General features: G+C 36.0%; 1 protein-coding gene across 2 annotated transcripts in view; it reads right to left on the bottom strand.

Moving 5' to 3' along the window:
- The window catches only part of GAS2 (growth arrest-specific 2), a 139,176-nt gene extending 128,237 nt beyond the window's left edge, over nucleotides 1–10,939 (bottom strand). Inside the window, exons 1-2 of one of the 2 annotated variants that reach the window (XM_011937512.1) lie at nucleotides 10,654–10,939; nucleotides 2,463–2,627 (exon numbers count right to left, since the gene is read on the bottom strand). In XM_011937512.1, coding sequence (XP_011792902.1) covers nucleotides 2,463–2,607 — 145 coding nt within the window. In that variant the 5' untranslated portion in view covers nucleotides 2,608–2,627; nucleotides 10,654–10,939. Of the gene's footprint in view, nucleotides 1–2,462; nucleotides 2,628–9,190; nucleotides 9,426–10,653 lie in introns of those variants that run through there. The other variant, XM_011937513.1, reaches the window with a different exon arrangement.
- Between the last annotated feature and the right edge of the window lie 3,670 nt (nucleotides 10,940–14,609).

The raw sequence follows: 14,609 nt of genomic DNA, 5'->3' as shown, positions 1-14,609 counted from the left end.
CATAGATCATACTGTAAATTATAAGCTCCTTAATATGATCTTCAAAGCAATATATGATCCAGCCCAAACATGTCTCATGAAACTCTCTTTCTATTTCTTTTCTGTTGAAAAGAAATTTTCTATTTCTTTTCTATTTCTTCCCTCCTTGCAAAGGCTCTTACCCCATGTTTGGTCTGGCTAGCTATTAATCTTAGTTCTCAGTTTAAATATACATTCCCATAAAGAAGATTTCCCAAGCCCTCTGATCCTTTGCCCTACTCCTACCTCAATTTACATTTTAATTGCAACTTGTATCTTTTAGTGTTTATAACAAGTAATAGATTATACATTCAATTACTTATTTACTGTGTTTTTTTGCTAATCTACTCGAAGCTTTGCAAGAATAGGTACTACGTCTATTCTTAATCACTATCTTCCAGTACCTAGATGACTGTCTGGAACACAATAATCATAATAGTTATTATTTACTGCTTGATTATGTGCCATACCTTCTTCTAAAGGCAATTATCTCATTCAAATCCCCAACAATCCCGTAAGGTCGGTTTTATTATGGTATTTATTTTACAGATTATATAACCAAGACACAGTGCAATAAGACACGTGCCCAGTATCACATAGTAAGTGATAAAACCAAGATTTGAATTGAAGCATTCTTATTCCAGAGTCAATGTTTTTACCAATGCTTATGCTGCTGCATACTCAAATGTTTGTTGAAAAAAATGAAAAAAATTATGCACAAAATCAAATTTTCACTGAACTATGTAAGTAGAACAATAACAAAAACAATATAGTGTTTACTAGGACCAGATACTGTTCAAAGTACTATACATATTTTAATCATTCACTCCCACAGCAGCCCTACAAAGTAGTTACTACTGTTATTGCCACTGTACAGATGAGGAAAATGAGGCACAAGAGAGGTAAGTAACTTGCCCAAGATCACACTGCTACCAAGTGGCAGAGCTGGGGTTCAAACAAAGGCAGTCTATTTCCAGAGCCTGTGCTCTTAACTTTTATTCTATACTACCATACTTGTGATTGCCTACATCGGAAAACAGATAGCTCAAATTTAATAATTAATTACTAATATAGCAATCATTAGTGAACCCAAAAAAGACAGAAGAGAGAGAAAAATACATCTGCTTAGGCTTAAATAACTCCCACTCCTTGATGGAGATAAAAGGTCCTCTGCATGAATAAATTGCTGAACGGTGTAGCCCCTTCCTTCTGGAGGAGAGACTTCCATAGCAGCATAAAGGGTCTTTCTGGGGAGTGTCTTCTTTTTCTGACCTCAATATTTGTTGGTGAAGGGTATAATTTGCACACCCATATTCAGTAGCCTTGGTTAGACTACAGAGTTGCCAAAATTGTGTGCACACCATGAAGAAAAAAGAAACATAGGATAAAGAAATCGTAGAATAAAGACTAAAAAATAAATAAATACAAAAGCCATGCAAGAATCCAGACCCATGGAGAGAAAGGAAAACTCTGATAAAATGTGCTAAACCCCTGTGAAAAACTGCTAAAATTTCAGATGGACGGGATGCACCTTCCTAAGCTCTTTAGTTTCCTTAGCTAGAAAATGAGGATAACAACCCTTACCTTGACAGATTCTTTAAATAATAAAATAGTGTTGATGAAATCTCCCCTGCAAATGATAAAGCTGCATGCAAGTTCTATGTTTACTCAACGCTCAAATCTTATATCTTATAAAGTCTACAGGGATCTTTTTTCTCACATTTAAATTAACTTTATTCTCTGTAAAAAACTTAGTGGAAATAGTGTTGCTATATATGATGATCCTTTAAACATGTGATTCTATTTTTCACATAGTTGAAATTTTATCCTGTGAATATGAAAGCACAACAGCAACAAAAGGAGAGGCATCTTTACCAGGAGGTAGCATGAGGTCAGCAAAAGTACTGTTAGACTAGACCTTAAAAACAAAAGCAAATGGAAAAGAAAAATTTTAGTTCAGGGTTAGATGATTCCAGTCAGCTCATTCGGAAAAAGGATACATGATTTTGTTCCTGAGTTTGAGTATTCAGCAGTTTTAGAAGGTGTGCTGTAAAAGTAGGGCAAAGAAATCCAGATTTAGAAGCCAGATTTCACAGACACTGTGGCCTGTGTACAATGTCAAAAGAATAGGTCAAATTGGTCAGCTGCATGAAAGAAAAGCCAAAAATAAATCAGACCAGCATATAGATAAAATAAGCAATCTGACCGCATATTTCCACATTTGAGTGCATCGTATTGGAATTACTAAGCACAGTTAATGTGACAGACTTTGGGAAATTCATTAAAATTTTCCACCTGCCTCAGGTTTCCCCAATGCAAATGCCAAATAGTAAAAGTCTTTCTTTCCAAGGTGCTATCACATGCTTAGGTGACGGACACTACAGGAGGAAAAATAAAACAAAAACTGTTATCTTTGCTCACAAAATGAGATCTTATAACCTTACCTAATAGATTGGTTAACCACAAGGCCAGATCTTCTTTCATTGGTAGCAAATTAGCTTCATGTCTGCTGGCTAGCCATTGGCTATACTGATGCATATCAGAGAGGCCAGGTCCACTGCGTACCTTTGGGCTCAGAGCCGTGCACATTATTTATCCACTTGTAATACCTGTTTTGGAAACAAAAGAGCAATTGCTTTTTATACAGACTTCTCTCACTAAAATGTTGTCATCAGAACATTATAACGAACTGGATCCATGGGTTTTTTGATGACAGATCAGTTCGTTAATTATTAAACCCCATGAAACACTATTTGCTTTATCTGTACTGGCCCTCTCACTTTTGGCCAACCACTTAGCAGGAAAACAACAGTAATCAAAGGTCAAATAGAAAATCAAACAAGAAGCTCCAAGTTTGTATGAAACAATATACTTGGAAAGAGACGGCTTCTAAGCAAGAAATTCCACTTATTGAAACACAAGAAAAAGTTAAACTGTTAGTGTCCAATTTGTTAGCTCCTATTGTTTGGCTACTATTTAAAACCATAGATTTTCACCGAATTTTATGAACTGAACACTAGCAATGACAGCATTTGTACAACTCACTGTAAATACATGATCATTACCCTTAATATTGTAGCCTAAAATGTTAAGCAAATCACTTCTTTTTTGGAGATGGCCAAGCAATCACAGACTCACAATTTAGAGAACGGGGTAAGAAGCGGGGGAAGAGGTACACCCAAAGACTCTCTACCACACTTCTCTCTTGCACTCAAAGGAACCAAAAAAAAAAAAAAAGAGAGAGAGAGAGAGAGGATAAGTGACTTCACCAAGATCATATAGCTAGGTCATGACAGAACTAGCCTTGAACCTGAGTCTTCATATTCCCAAGACCACTACTCTTTCTGTAATGACACATTTTTACAAAACGGAATAGTTAAGAACCCATATTGATGATAACCTAAGAACTGCACCATAGTTCTAACAAATGCTGCCAGAGGTGTTTGTTTGTCCTCTGCTATCGCTACAATAATCTCTTTCTCTTTCCTGCTTTTTATCTTTCCGCTGTATTTGTTTTACATGCAGGGTTTTGTTTGAAATTATCTTTAGAGTAGAAGTACTTAAATATCTTACACCTATAAAAACAAGGATGCTTTCATTAACCTGACCATATTGCGAAGTAGTGCAATCCCCTACTTGGGTTGTAGAAAAGGTATTTGAATATATAGTTGGCCTTGAATATAGCATTTTGTTTTATTTGTTTGTTTGTTTTGTATTTTTTAGTAGAGATGGGGCTTCATGATGTTGGCCAGGCTGGTCTTGAACTCCTGACCTCAAGTGATCCACCTGCCTCGGCTTCCCAAAATGCTGGGATTACAGGTGTGAGCCACCATGCCCAGACAGACTATAGCACTTTTGTATGCATTATTTATAGGATGTAAGACTACAGAAGAACTAATGAAGCAGTTAATATAATAGTCATAATGTTTAACAACATGTAGGATTCTACTCTGTATATAAATATGCCTATGAAATAACCAGATGCATTATGACTGTATGACAATGAAAATGAAAATATTTACAATAGGCAAGAAGTAATGTTTATATGATATCATGGGGTTTTCAGCAATATTCCAGTATTTATGGCATTTTAAAGTTACCAATAAGTTATGAATTCTCCTTTTGGTTTTATTATTTGAAACTCTACATAGTATTCCTTTCCAGGTAACCTCAAACTCTAATTCACTTAACATAAGTTAATTTCTTTTAAATATTGTTTTTGAAGAAAAAATAAGACACTGGTGTTTAGAAAAATGCAAAGTGGGAGCATCTCCCAAATATTTTGCTGTAGCGATAGAAAAGACTGTTGGGAATATGAGTAAGTACCTAAAAGGTATCATAAGTACACTATTTAAAAGCACAATTTCATTTATAATTAAATTACTCTCGAGTAATTTTTTGAAAAACATACCATAAATTTTCTCTGAAAACATCATATATATGTTCATATATATATATAAAAATTCAACCATTGTAAATGTGAACTGCTTTTAATATACCTTGCCATATGTTGTTAGATTGTCATTACAGGAATCAGAACATCACCACTTTTTATTATTTCATAGTTAATAATGACATTATCCATATAAAGTCCTAAAGTTTCCTCCAAATTCTGTGATTAAACACCAAAAACCTAAAGCATTTTCTGCCCCAGTTAAAAAAAATATATGTCTAGTCCCAGAAAAAACAAAACATCTCCCTGTAGCTGGTTAAGATTCCTATATGCCAGCTAGCCTCACAAACATTTAAGTCATACATATGAGCACAAGATTCATACATTGAAATAACTAATTGAAATCTTAAAAGGGTTACCTCTAAAATGCCTTTCTTCTCAAGACACAATCTCTCCCACTACTTTCCTGAAAGTGAGATGTGGCCGTTCAGTAACTTTACCTACACTCTATTATGTGCTCTGCAACTTCCATTTAAGCATCAGAGTCCTATTTTGCTCTACAAAAGCAAGAAGACACCTCAGATTCTTAAGCTCATTGTCCAGCAAAGAATTTATCAAGGGATAGTTTACAGTAAGCCTAATGGCATGTAACAATTTCAATGAGCCAGAAGGACACAATCCTTTCCCTCAAAACCTCTAAACAGTGAAGTTTTTATTTTCCTTGACAGTGGCACATTTATTTCTCATGTACGCTATCCTGTGTTTTGCCAGAAAACTAACTCAAACTACCTTCTAATAATTATAGATGAACATTAAGTAAAAACAATAAGAATAATTAGGCAATTTTTATTTTGCTACTTTGTATACAGTCAAAAGTTTAGTGGTAAAAAAAAGCAAAAATACAGTTACATTTTCCCACAAGACAGAGGTGAGAGAAAGAAGGCTTAGTGAGTAATTAACATGCAATAGAAGCTACACAATTAGACTTATGTCAAATATGTAGAAACCTAAAGTCACTGTCATAGATAAGGACTCTTCTGTTTAAGTCCCTTCTGAAAAGTATTCAGATTCTCAATCCAATTTCTCCTGATCCTTTAAAAAAATTCAGATTCTCAATCCAATTTCTCCTGATCCTTTTTTCACATTTCAAATCACTGCCAAACTTAACATGACTCAACGGTTTGGCTGAAAGTCAATACATGGAGGTCTTGGATTTAGATTTGGCTAATCCATGAATACGAAACATGAAAATGGATTCAGCTAGCATGATCAAAATTTGGAGTATGGAGAATTTACCCCTTGGTGAAGTAGTTTCCAACTACAATGATTATATTGTGGTGAAGAAAGGTCAAATTAATTTATATTATTCCCATAAAAAGATCACCGTGGAATTTTACCCATCTTATAACTTTTTAAAATGTGTAGTCAATATGGATCAGATGAATTACATCGTAAAGAACAAGCTACACAAAAAGATCATTTCAGTTCTTTTTAATTCATTCAAAAGTGTTCAAAACCACAAGAGATGCCAAGGGGTAACTTTTAAAGGTGGGAAATAAAGTGACTGATGATTCACCAGACTTGAAGAAAACAGTGAGGTTAGGGAGAAAGAAAAACCTTTTTGTATAATGTGCCTAAACACTGAATGATGTTTCCAATAAAGTATATATAGTCCAAGTATTTTAAAAGCTTGATAAGTAACTTTGATAACTATTAAACAAAGTCAATACTTTAAAAAGAAGAGTAAGGACTCAAATGCTTCTGTGGCTCCTCCAAGCTTTCTCGGTCTTCCTAAAATGGATAACCAAACCTTAGGTCTAGGAATTCAGAAAAATAAAACTTAAAGAGAAAAACATGCAGAAACTTAATACTAAATCCTTCAAAGACTGTGTGTGTATATATTTTTTCTTTCTTTCCATAGTAGAAGTGATTCTGGAATAACAATTATGAATATGATGAGACTTGAAATAGCCCAGGAGAAAAAGAAAAAAATAGTGACTTTGTAAGTAAAATATCACATGTTTAAAGATTCTGTCTAGTTTGTTGTCCCAGAATCCCAGCTGAAGACATCAGTTTTGACTCTGAAGAAAAAGTATTCTTCCATGCCACCTAGAGGTGTGCTTTGACTATGACCAAGATGATTTCTGGCTTATCTCTAGACTGTGCCAACATGTTAGAGAAAATGCATTGCGATATGACATAGAAAAGCAACTGAAAAGACAAAAAAATGAAATGATATACACTTCTGTCTGCTGTGAGATTTCACTTAGAAGCCTGAATAATGGATAGAATATTGGAACTGGAATGAGAAGTCCAGGATCAAATAATAGCTCCACTACCTAACCATTTAGTAGCTATTCTATTCTAGTCATATGAATTTTCCTCTTTGTACCTGTATTTTCTACTCTATACAAGGGAGGCCAAAACCTTAAAGATAATTGTGAGGATTAAATATTTGTGCCAATGCTTGGCATATATTTAATAGTCAATATATTTTTATTAGCAAAATAGAAATGATCACCATCAGAAATGTGCCAAAATAAAACTTCTATTGCCTTATCCCAAAAAGAAAAGCAATTCTGTGACAAAATAGGAATATTTTATAGAACTCTAAATCATTAAGAAAAGACAAAGGACAAGGGGGAGAACAAATAAATGTATTAATGATACAACAGATAATGGATTATTCCAAGTTTTCTTCATATTGAGAAGAATGCTACCCCTAAGATGATGATTAATCAGTTAATAGGGAAATGCTATATACCTCTCAAAGTAAGTGTGAGAGGACATCACTACCGCCACCCCATCTACACACAGAGACTCAACTGTGAACATTGAAAACAATGAATCCTACATCAACCTACAGTCAAAGGTCTCCTCCCTAAAGGTAACCTTTGCTCTCATCTGCAGCACTTGTCCTTACATCTGTTCAGTTTAATGTGTTACAGGTGTCAAACACTGAGGAAATAGTTTATCAGTCAGTCATGTTACCTTTTAAAATTAAAAATAAACAGTCCTCCAAACTGAATACCCTTCCAAAATCTGGAAAGAGAAAATGCCATTTTTCTAGCTGAACTCAAAGAACAAACTACCCAGGAAAGTTCTAGATGTCTCTTTCATCATTGTGAGTTCTTTACTCTTGTGATTCATTTTGACTAATTAATAGTATCTCACAAAATATACAATTTCAACCAATGTCATGGATGCAAAATCTTACTATAAAGGTCTAATCAGAAAATAAAGTCCATAATTTCAACAGAAAGGCAATTTCAGACCTTGTAATGGTACCTCCACCTCGGGTTCAGTAGAACAATTTATCCACAAATTGAAAAGCACCAAACATAAAGCAAAATGACAGTTAATGGTAGTTTATCTAATTCCATGATAAACAGCTTTAATTCAAAGGAACCTTAGAATAACAATATATTCAAACTCCCCGTTATTAATAAGGGGTTGGTAGCCTAAGAGGATATTTTGTCCACAGTAACAAGACTGTTTAGTCATAATTATTAAAAGTATCCTACTCATCTCTTGTGATCTTAATTTTGTATAGTGCTGACTCTCTTTTAGAGAGTTCTTTCTTATCCTACAGTCCCATCTTGATTTGTCTTGGGTGAAATGATGGTATAGTTACAAATAACAATTTCTTCTCAAATCATGATTTAAAAAAAACTGAGTGAGAATTGATTTTCTATGTTTTCATGTTGTTAGTGATGTTTTAAAGTTTTAAAAAAATCATACTTAACCATCCTTCCAAACAATTTAGCATAGTTTTTTTTAACCCCTACCAGATTAGCTTGGAACATAATTAGAATAGAAAACCATCTGACAGTTATTAACAATATTAACAACTAGAATATTTAAGGATTTACATCAAAATTTTATCTGAGTTGATTAGGTAAACCTCAATTCATGAGAAAATTCTTTTCTATTGTTTAAATATAAATATTTCTGTTTTAGTTAGCTATAATGTAGTTAAGAACCAGCAGGGTTCTACATTCTGTGGAAATGTATATACGTATATGACATGGTCTCATAAGGGAGTAAAATTAGCAAAGTTTTAATTGTATTGACCCTGAAAACATTTAATACAGAAAATTACATAAGCCTCTTACTTAATTTTGACAATATATTATTTTCTACTTTTACCCCAATTCATTTTACTAGTCAAAAAACATTGAGTGGAAACCTTCCTAGTTGCTCAGGTTTAAAGAACCAGTTGGATCCTGTTTGGACCTTAATATCAAAACCACAAAGATACCAAACTAACCTCACAACATACCCTGAAGTTTTAAACAGGAGTCTCTCTGTAAACAGTTATAGCCTCATCATGCCGTTTCAACCAAGGTAACTTAGCTTTCCAAAGTTTCCCTGAGTCTTCAGTGCATACTTCCAGTCTTGAAGGAAGATTTTTAAGTAACACACAACATACTTAAGGTTAATATAAGACCAGATATTTCACCATACTTGAAAGTTTGAGGTTTAACTGAAGTTTCTAACCAAGATGCTAAAAAATTTCCAGGGCAATCACATGACCTTTTGCACCAGGTGAAATAATTTTTTGCCATGTGAACTTATTTCCCAGTAAACCACAGTCCATAACTCCACAGCATAGTGTTTAACAATAAAGTAATGAAATAAACCCAAACTTCAGTAGCATTCAGGCTGCAATCCAAGCTACCTTTTCCATGTAAGGGACCATGCAGGCAGCCCCGTGCAAAGTCTCCAATGTGCACTGCAAAGGCACACTGTCCCATGCCTCATCCATCTGTCCCTTACCTTCTCTTAGGCAGTCAAAACCCAGACACCCATGTTGGAGAGGACCACCAGAGCCACCACCTTCACCGCAGTTAGAGGAAAGCATTCCTTGAGAAGGAGTTCATTGATCAATATCAAAGACAAGCTCGGCGAATCAGACCCCAGCTGCAGTTAATCAGTGTCCACACTGCTAAGAGTTTGGGGAAAAGAAGCAATGAGCACAGGGCTTGTTATCTGCCTTGCTTCCGTGAATCTCAGGGGATAGGTGGGGAGGAAAGGTGTTCTTCCTCTGCTGGGCTGGCACATCCAACCTATCCGAGCCTTTATTTTGATACTAGAATGTCTAATGGATGTTCCTGTGCACAAGCAGATCTTATTTCCTTGGCATAAGAACTCCCATACACAATTGATCTAACTTTGTTGGAGAGGGTTGGAGGAGATAATTTTATAAGAATAACGTTTTGCAAACACTTCACTGTAAGAAGATCGCAGAGGTGAGAGGATGAAGATGAAGAAGATGGAGAGGGTAAAGACTGTGGTTTCAAAAAGGTTAACTGGGAAAATAATTAATAACCCTCCCCCAACCTCAATTGTTTTTGGAATGTAGAAATCGAGTATGTTAACTCTCGCTTTTGCTCCCTCTTCATTCAAGACAATGGAAACTTCTTCGGATGTCTGGGCTAAGTTAATGGTAATTTACCATACTGAGTTGACAGAATTTAATTTTGCCAGTGTAAATAATGTCTCCAAACCAAAATTGCCTCCTTTGTTCCCCAATTTCAGATTCCAGTCTCAACTTTGGACCGAACAAAAAGAACAATACCATGCAAAATCTTCCCAAAATGTGTTGATACATATCGGCTAGCGTTTGTTTATTCACATAAAACTTAACTTCATCAAACTTATCAGAGACAAGCAGTGAGTATCACCCCAGATCCCACATGTGGCGCTCTTTCCTCCCACCCTGGCCTCAACGACTGAAGTAAAACATTCAGGGTCAGCCCTTTAAGACCATTCTGGCTCCATCCCACCCACCGCCCCCCGCCCCCATAACAGGCAATGCTGAGCATGCATTACAGATATTCTTGTGCACGAATGCCTATGTGTACATTTATAATCGATGTGTTCATTAAAAATCCTCACTCTGTTCCTGGTTTGCAGAGCCACCCCAGCGGGCTTACGTGCTGCGGTCATCTGGGGTGTTCCACAATAGGAATAAGGAACACATGGTTGTTTCCGGGGAATCAGAAAGTCACCCCCTGCAGCGAATACCTACTCTTAGAGAAAAAGCCTGTACAACTGTCTGCCGCTCTTCACTCTTCCCCGCCTTTAACCTCATTAAAAAAGGTTATTTTTTAATGACTGCTCCCCTCCCCCGCCGCCCCGGGTGCAGTAGACAGGCAGGGGCTCCGGTGAGCCCCGGCTGCAGAGCGCGCACGCTGCGGCGGCGTTGGCGCAGAACTGGGCCAGCCAGTCATGCTCACCCCCGCGTCCCGAGCTGGGCTGCTGGCGGCTCTCAGAGGCTCTTGGGCTCCGGGCTGGGCTCGTGCAGTTTCTTGGGGCCGGCCCCCTCCAGGCGCAGGTCCTGCAGCAGCCGATCCCCGCACCCCACCAGCTTGGCGGCAGCGGCAGCAGCTACAGCCGCACTACCCTTCTTCATACTTCTCTGATGCCTCCTTTTAGTGCTGTTTGGGAAAACGATTTTTTCTCCCTGCCAGAAACAGATTTCCTACATTTCATCAGTCCTCATAGACCGAGCGGAAGTAAAATGCTTACTTTTTCTGGTGGACAGCAAATGCAATTGACACTGATTTACCCTTCAAACGGGGAGAGATTGTATTACAAGCCCTTGGCAGCAATTCCGAGGTTGGGGCCAAGCTCCAGACCCCTCCTTGTCCCCCAAACACTAACCTAAGAGAAAAGGTGGGGGGTGGAGAGGGGATCATATTTAACTCTAGAGGTTTACCAGAGTCCATAGCTTTAGCACAATATTAAAATTGGGTGTTGGAAAAGTTTTTGCTTTCCTGGCCAGTGATTTTGCAGACGGAGGCACGAGCTTTCCAGTAACTTCGGCCACTCTTCATTCCAAATTGAACATTTTGATGTCTTACAATTCTCTTTTAAGTATCAGATTTTTAGAAGAGGCTGCACTCACGGCTGTTTTTGCTTTACCAAAGGAAATACAATTCCACCCTTCCTTCTCTCAGCCTCAGCTCAGAATTATGTTGAATGTCAGAGACAATTGTCTCCAACTGTTGTTTATTAGTACGTGTTTTCTGAGATGAAACGTCTTCCATGAAGTGGACAGATGTTCAAGTGTCTGATTCACCTCTAATGCGCGGGGACTGCTTGTTGAGTGTACTGATTGCCACAGGTTACCACTTCCCAAGGAGCATAGATAAAACGTATTACTTTTTATTTTGTTTTGTTCTCATGTTCATCAGTTTCATGTATATTGCCATCCAATGTTTACAATGGCAGTGGCACAGGTGTTCTGATCCTTGCTTGGATACAATTTTTATAATGATGAGTTACCTAGCCCCACTCCCAAATAGAAACTACCTGTACATGCACAATAGCTAAATGATGTAGATGATTTTAGATATAATTTAAAAAATTATTCACATTTCACATTTATTATTGCTATTATCTGGCAGAAACTGCATCAGTTATTTGCTTCTAGTGGCAATACATATAATAAAGAGAAAACAGACCGAAAAGTTTGGAGTCATCGAACTCCAAACTTTTTATTTTAGTTTAATTTGGTTTTGCAGCTATCAGCTCCACATTTCCTCCTTAGCTTTCTAAAAGAAGGAAGAAATAGTCATTCTTAATTTTAAGGAGAAACAGCATTTTTAAGAGCTCTATATAATAGCCTGGATAAACATAAATAACAACATACAGAGCTCGTTACTGATGAGTTTTAGTGAACGAATCTGAATGATAAAATTTCCTAAAATTTGATCAGATCTGAGTATTACTAGAGCCCCAACAAAGAATTTTGAGTGTCTGAACACATACAATTTAGTAAAAATCAAATCTTCTTGATAATTTTTCCTGATCAAAACATCATCAACCAATAAATGTTAATTTAAGAATTATCCATATATGTAATGAGTTCAAAAAATTTAGCACCTTGAACTTTCAAAATCTTGCATCCTATTTCTCCCCAGATATGAATATTCTTGTCACATTGTTCATTATTGGTGTTATAAAAAGCAAAGGGTAAGGCAATGTTTTTGTTGATTCAGGAACAATGCTAAATACAGTTTGGGGGGAAAGAAAAGGAGGCTTACATCTCCATGTCATTTCTTCCAGGCATTTTTTTTTTTGTCTTAAATTTTGCATTATGGCAGATCCTCTGTCTCCCAGAAAGAGCCAAAAGAAAAATACCAGGAGAAATAAAGAATGTGTTTTTTTCTTTCATTAACATCTAAGAGTTGCGCTGAATAATTTTATTTTTTGTGACGAAAGAGAATACAAAAGATTTCTGAAGAGACACGAATATAGTGTTTTTAATTTTTTTAGCATATGTAAAAATTCCCATTTGATTTTTATCTTGTGTTTTTCAAAATCAATATTTCTATTTATATATTCTGATCACTCACTGATACATTTATCAAAGATTATCTTTTGTCTAAGTATTTTATTAGCTTAGTGTGGACTCAACCCAAACTGTTCACCTTAGGAAAATGTAGTCCAGCTGAAGCAACTATAGCTCATCTCACGTGAAGGTAAAGGAAGCAAATACTTCACTTAATAAGATGAAAAAATATTTAAATACATCCTTGAAACTTAACACCATTAAAAAGAAAAGTCAAGTCAGATTTAAACAGTTTAGCTTTTATTGTCAAGTGATCACAGTCAGAAGACTTTAACACGGGAAGTTTCTGGGTTACTATGTGTGTCCCACATTCTAAACTTTCAACATTGTCTCAAACATGAATTTTCTCATTTCTCTAAGAAATACTTAAATTTTGAGTTTACAAATGATCAATAAAGACGTTATTTTTTTCCTCCTGTGTAGGTAACTCTCCTTTTCTCTCTTAGTCCTTCTCCCAAATGAAAATAATATATGTAGTACTCACTCTTAAAAGTGTAGCAAACCTTCAATAAATAATTGAGGTTAGAGGACACTTTGAGAAAAAATTTAAAAACACGGAAATAGACACTGGGTTAAATTTACTAAAATAAATTTCCAGAAGTGACCAAGAAAGACTTATATTCCTAAACAGCTTCAAAGGAGCAGTAAAAAATGACAAAAAACAGCCTGGGAAGAATAATGATACAGAAAGCAGTATGAAGACATACAATGGTATTAAAAAATACATGAAGAAATATATTTAATAATAACTTAAAACATTTATTTACATTTTGTTAAAACACTTCCTCAGTGAGGTCAAATATGTTTATTTTTCCCAACCTAGCATCTTACTCTATAATACAAGGCCTTCAATTGACATATTTTGAAATATAGTTTTTTAATGTCATAAGGCAAAGAGAACAAACTTTATAAATCCTAGCATGGTAATTACAAATACTGTTAGGAATAAAAACAGACTGTTTCTGAAATTTTAAACGATAAATGCTATTACTTTCCACCACCATTCATATGTAAAATTACAAAGGATAAATCAAAGAAATTTCATATGTAAAGTTCAAGGTTTACTCTCCATCTAATATGCAATTTAAAAAATCTATTACCTTACTCTCAGTGGAGAACTTTAAACTTTTTAAGTATAACACAACAGTAGCATAAATATTAATTCCCTCCTGTGCAAGACTCATTTTTTTGGCAAATCATGTTATGTATAAGCATATGTTTTCTAATTTTTACATAAGAAATAGATTAAAAATCATTTCATGAAATATATTTATTTTTAATTTTTGTTTTTTAATTTTTTTTTTTTGAGACGGTATCTCACTCTCACACAGGCTGGAGTGCAGGGGCGTGACCATGGCTCACTGTAGCCTTGACCTTTCAGGCTCTAGCTATCGTCCCATCTCAGTGTCAGGGTAGCTGGGACCACAAGTGAGCACCACTGATATGGTTTGGCTCTATGTCCCCATTCAAATTTCATCTAGAATTGTAATCCCCAAATGTTGAGAAACGGACCTGGTGGGAGGTGACTGGATCATGGGGTCAGTTTTCCCCATGCTGTTCTCATGATAGTGAGGGAGTTCTCACAGACCTGATGGTTTTAAAAGGGTGGCACTTCCCCTCTTTCTCTCTCTCCTGCCACCATGTAAGACATGTCATGCTGCCCCTTTGCCTTCCCACATGATTGTAAGTTTCCTGAGGCCTCCCCAGCCACGCAGAACTGTGACTCAGTTAAACCTCTTTTCTTTATAAATGACCCAGTCTCAGGTAGTTCTTTATAGCTGAGTGAAAACAGACTCACACAACCACCAACTCTGGTTATTTTTTTTATCTTTTTTT

This window comes from Colobus angolensis, unplaced genomic scaffold (assembly GCF_000951035.1).
Source record: "Colobus angolensis palliatus isolate OR3802 unplaced genomic scaffold, Cang.pa_1.0 Scaffold164, whole genome shotgun sequence".
Taxonomy (NCBI): Eukaryota; Metazoa; Chordata; class Mammalia; order Primates; family Cercopithecidae; genus Colobus; species Colobus angolensis.
This window is presented reverse-complemented; position numbering and strand designations above follow the sequence as displayed.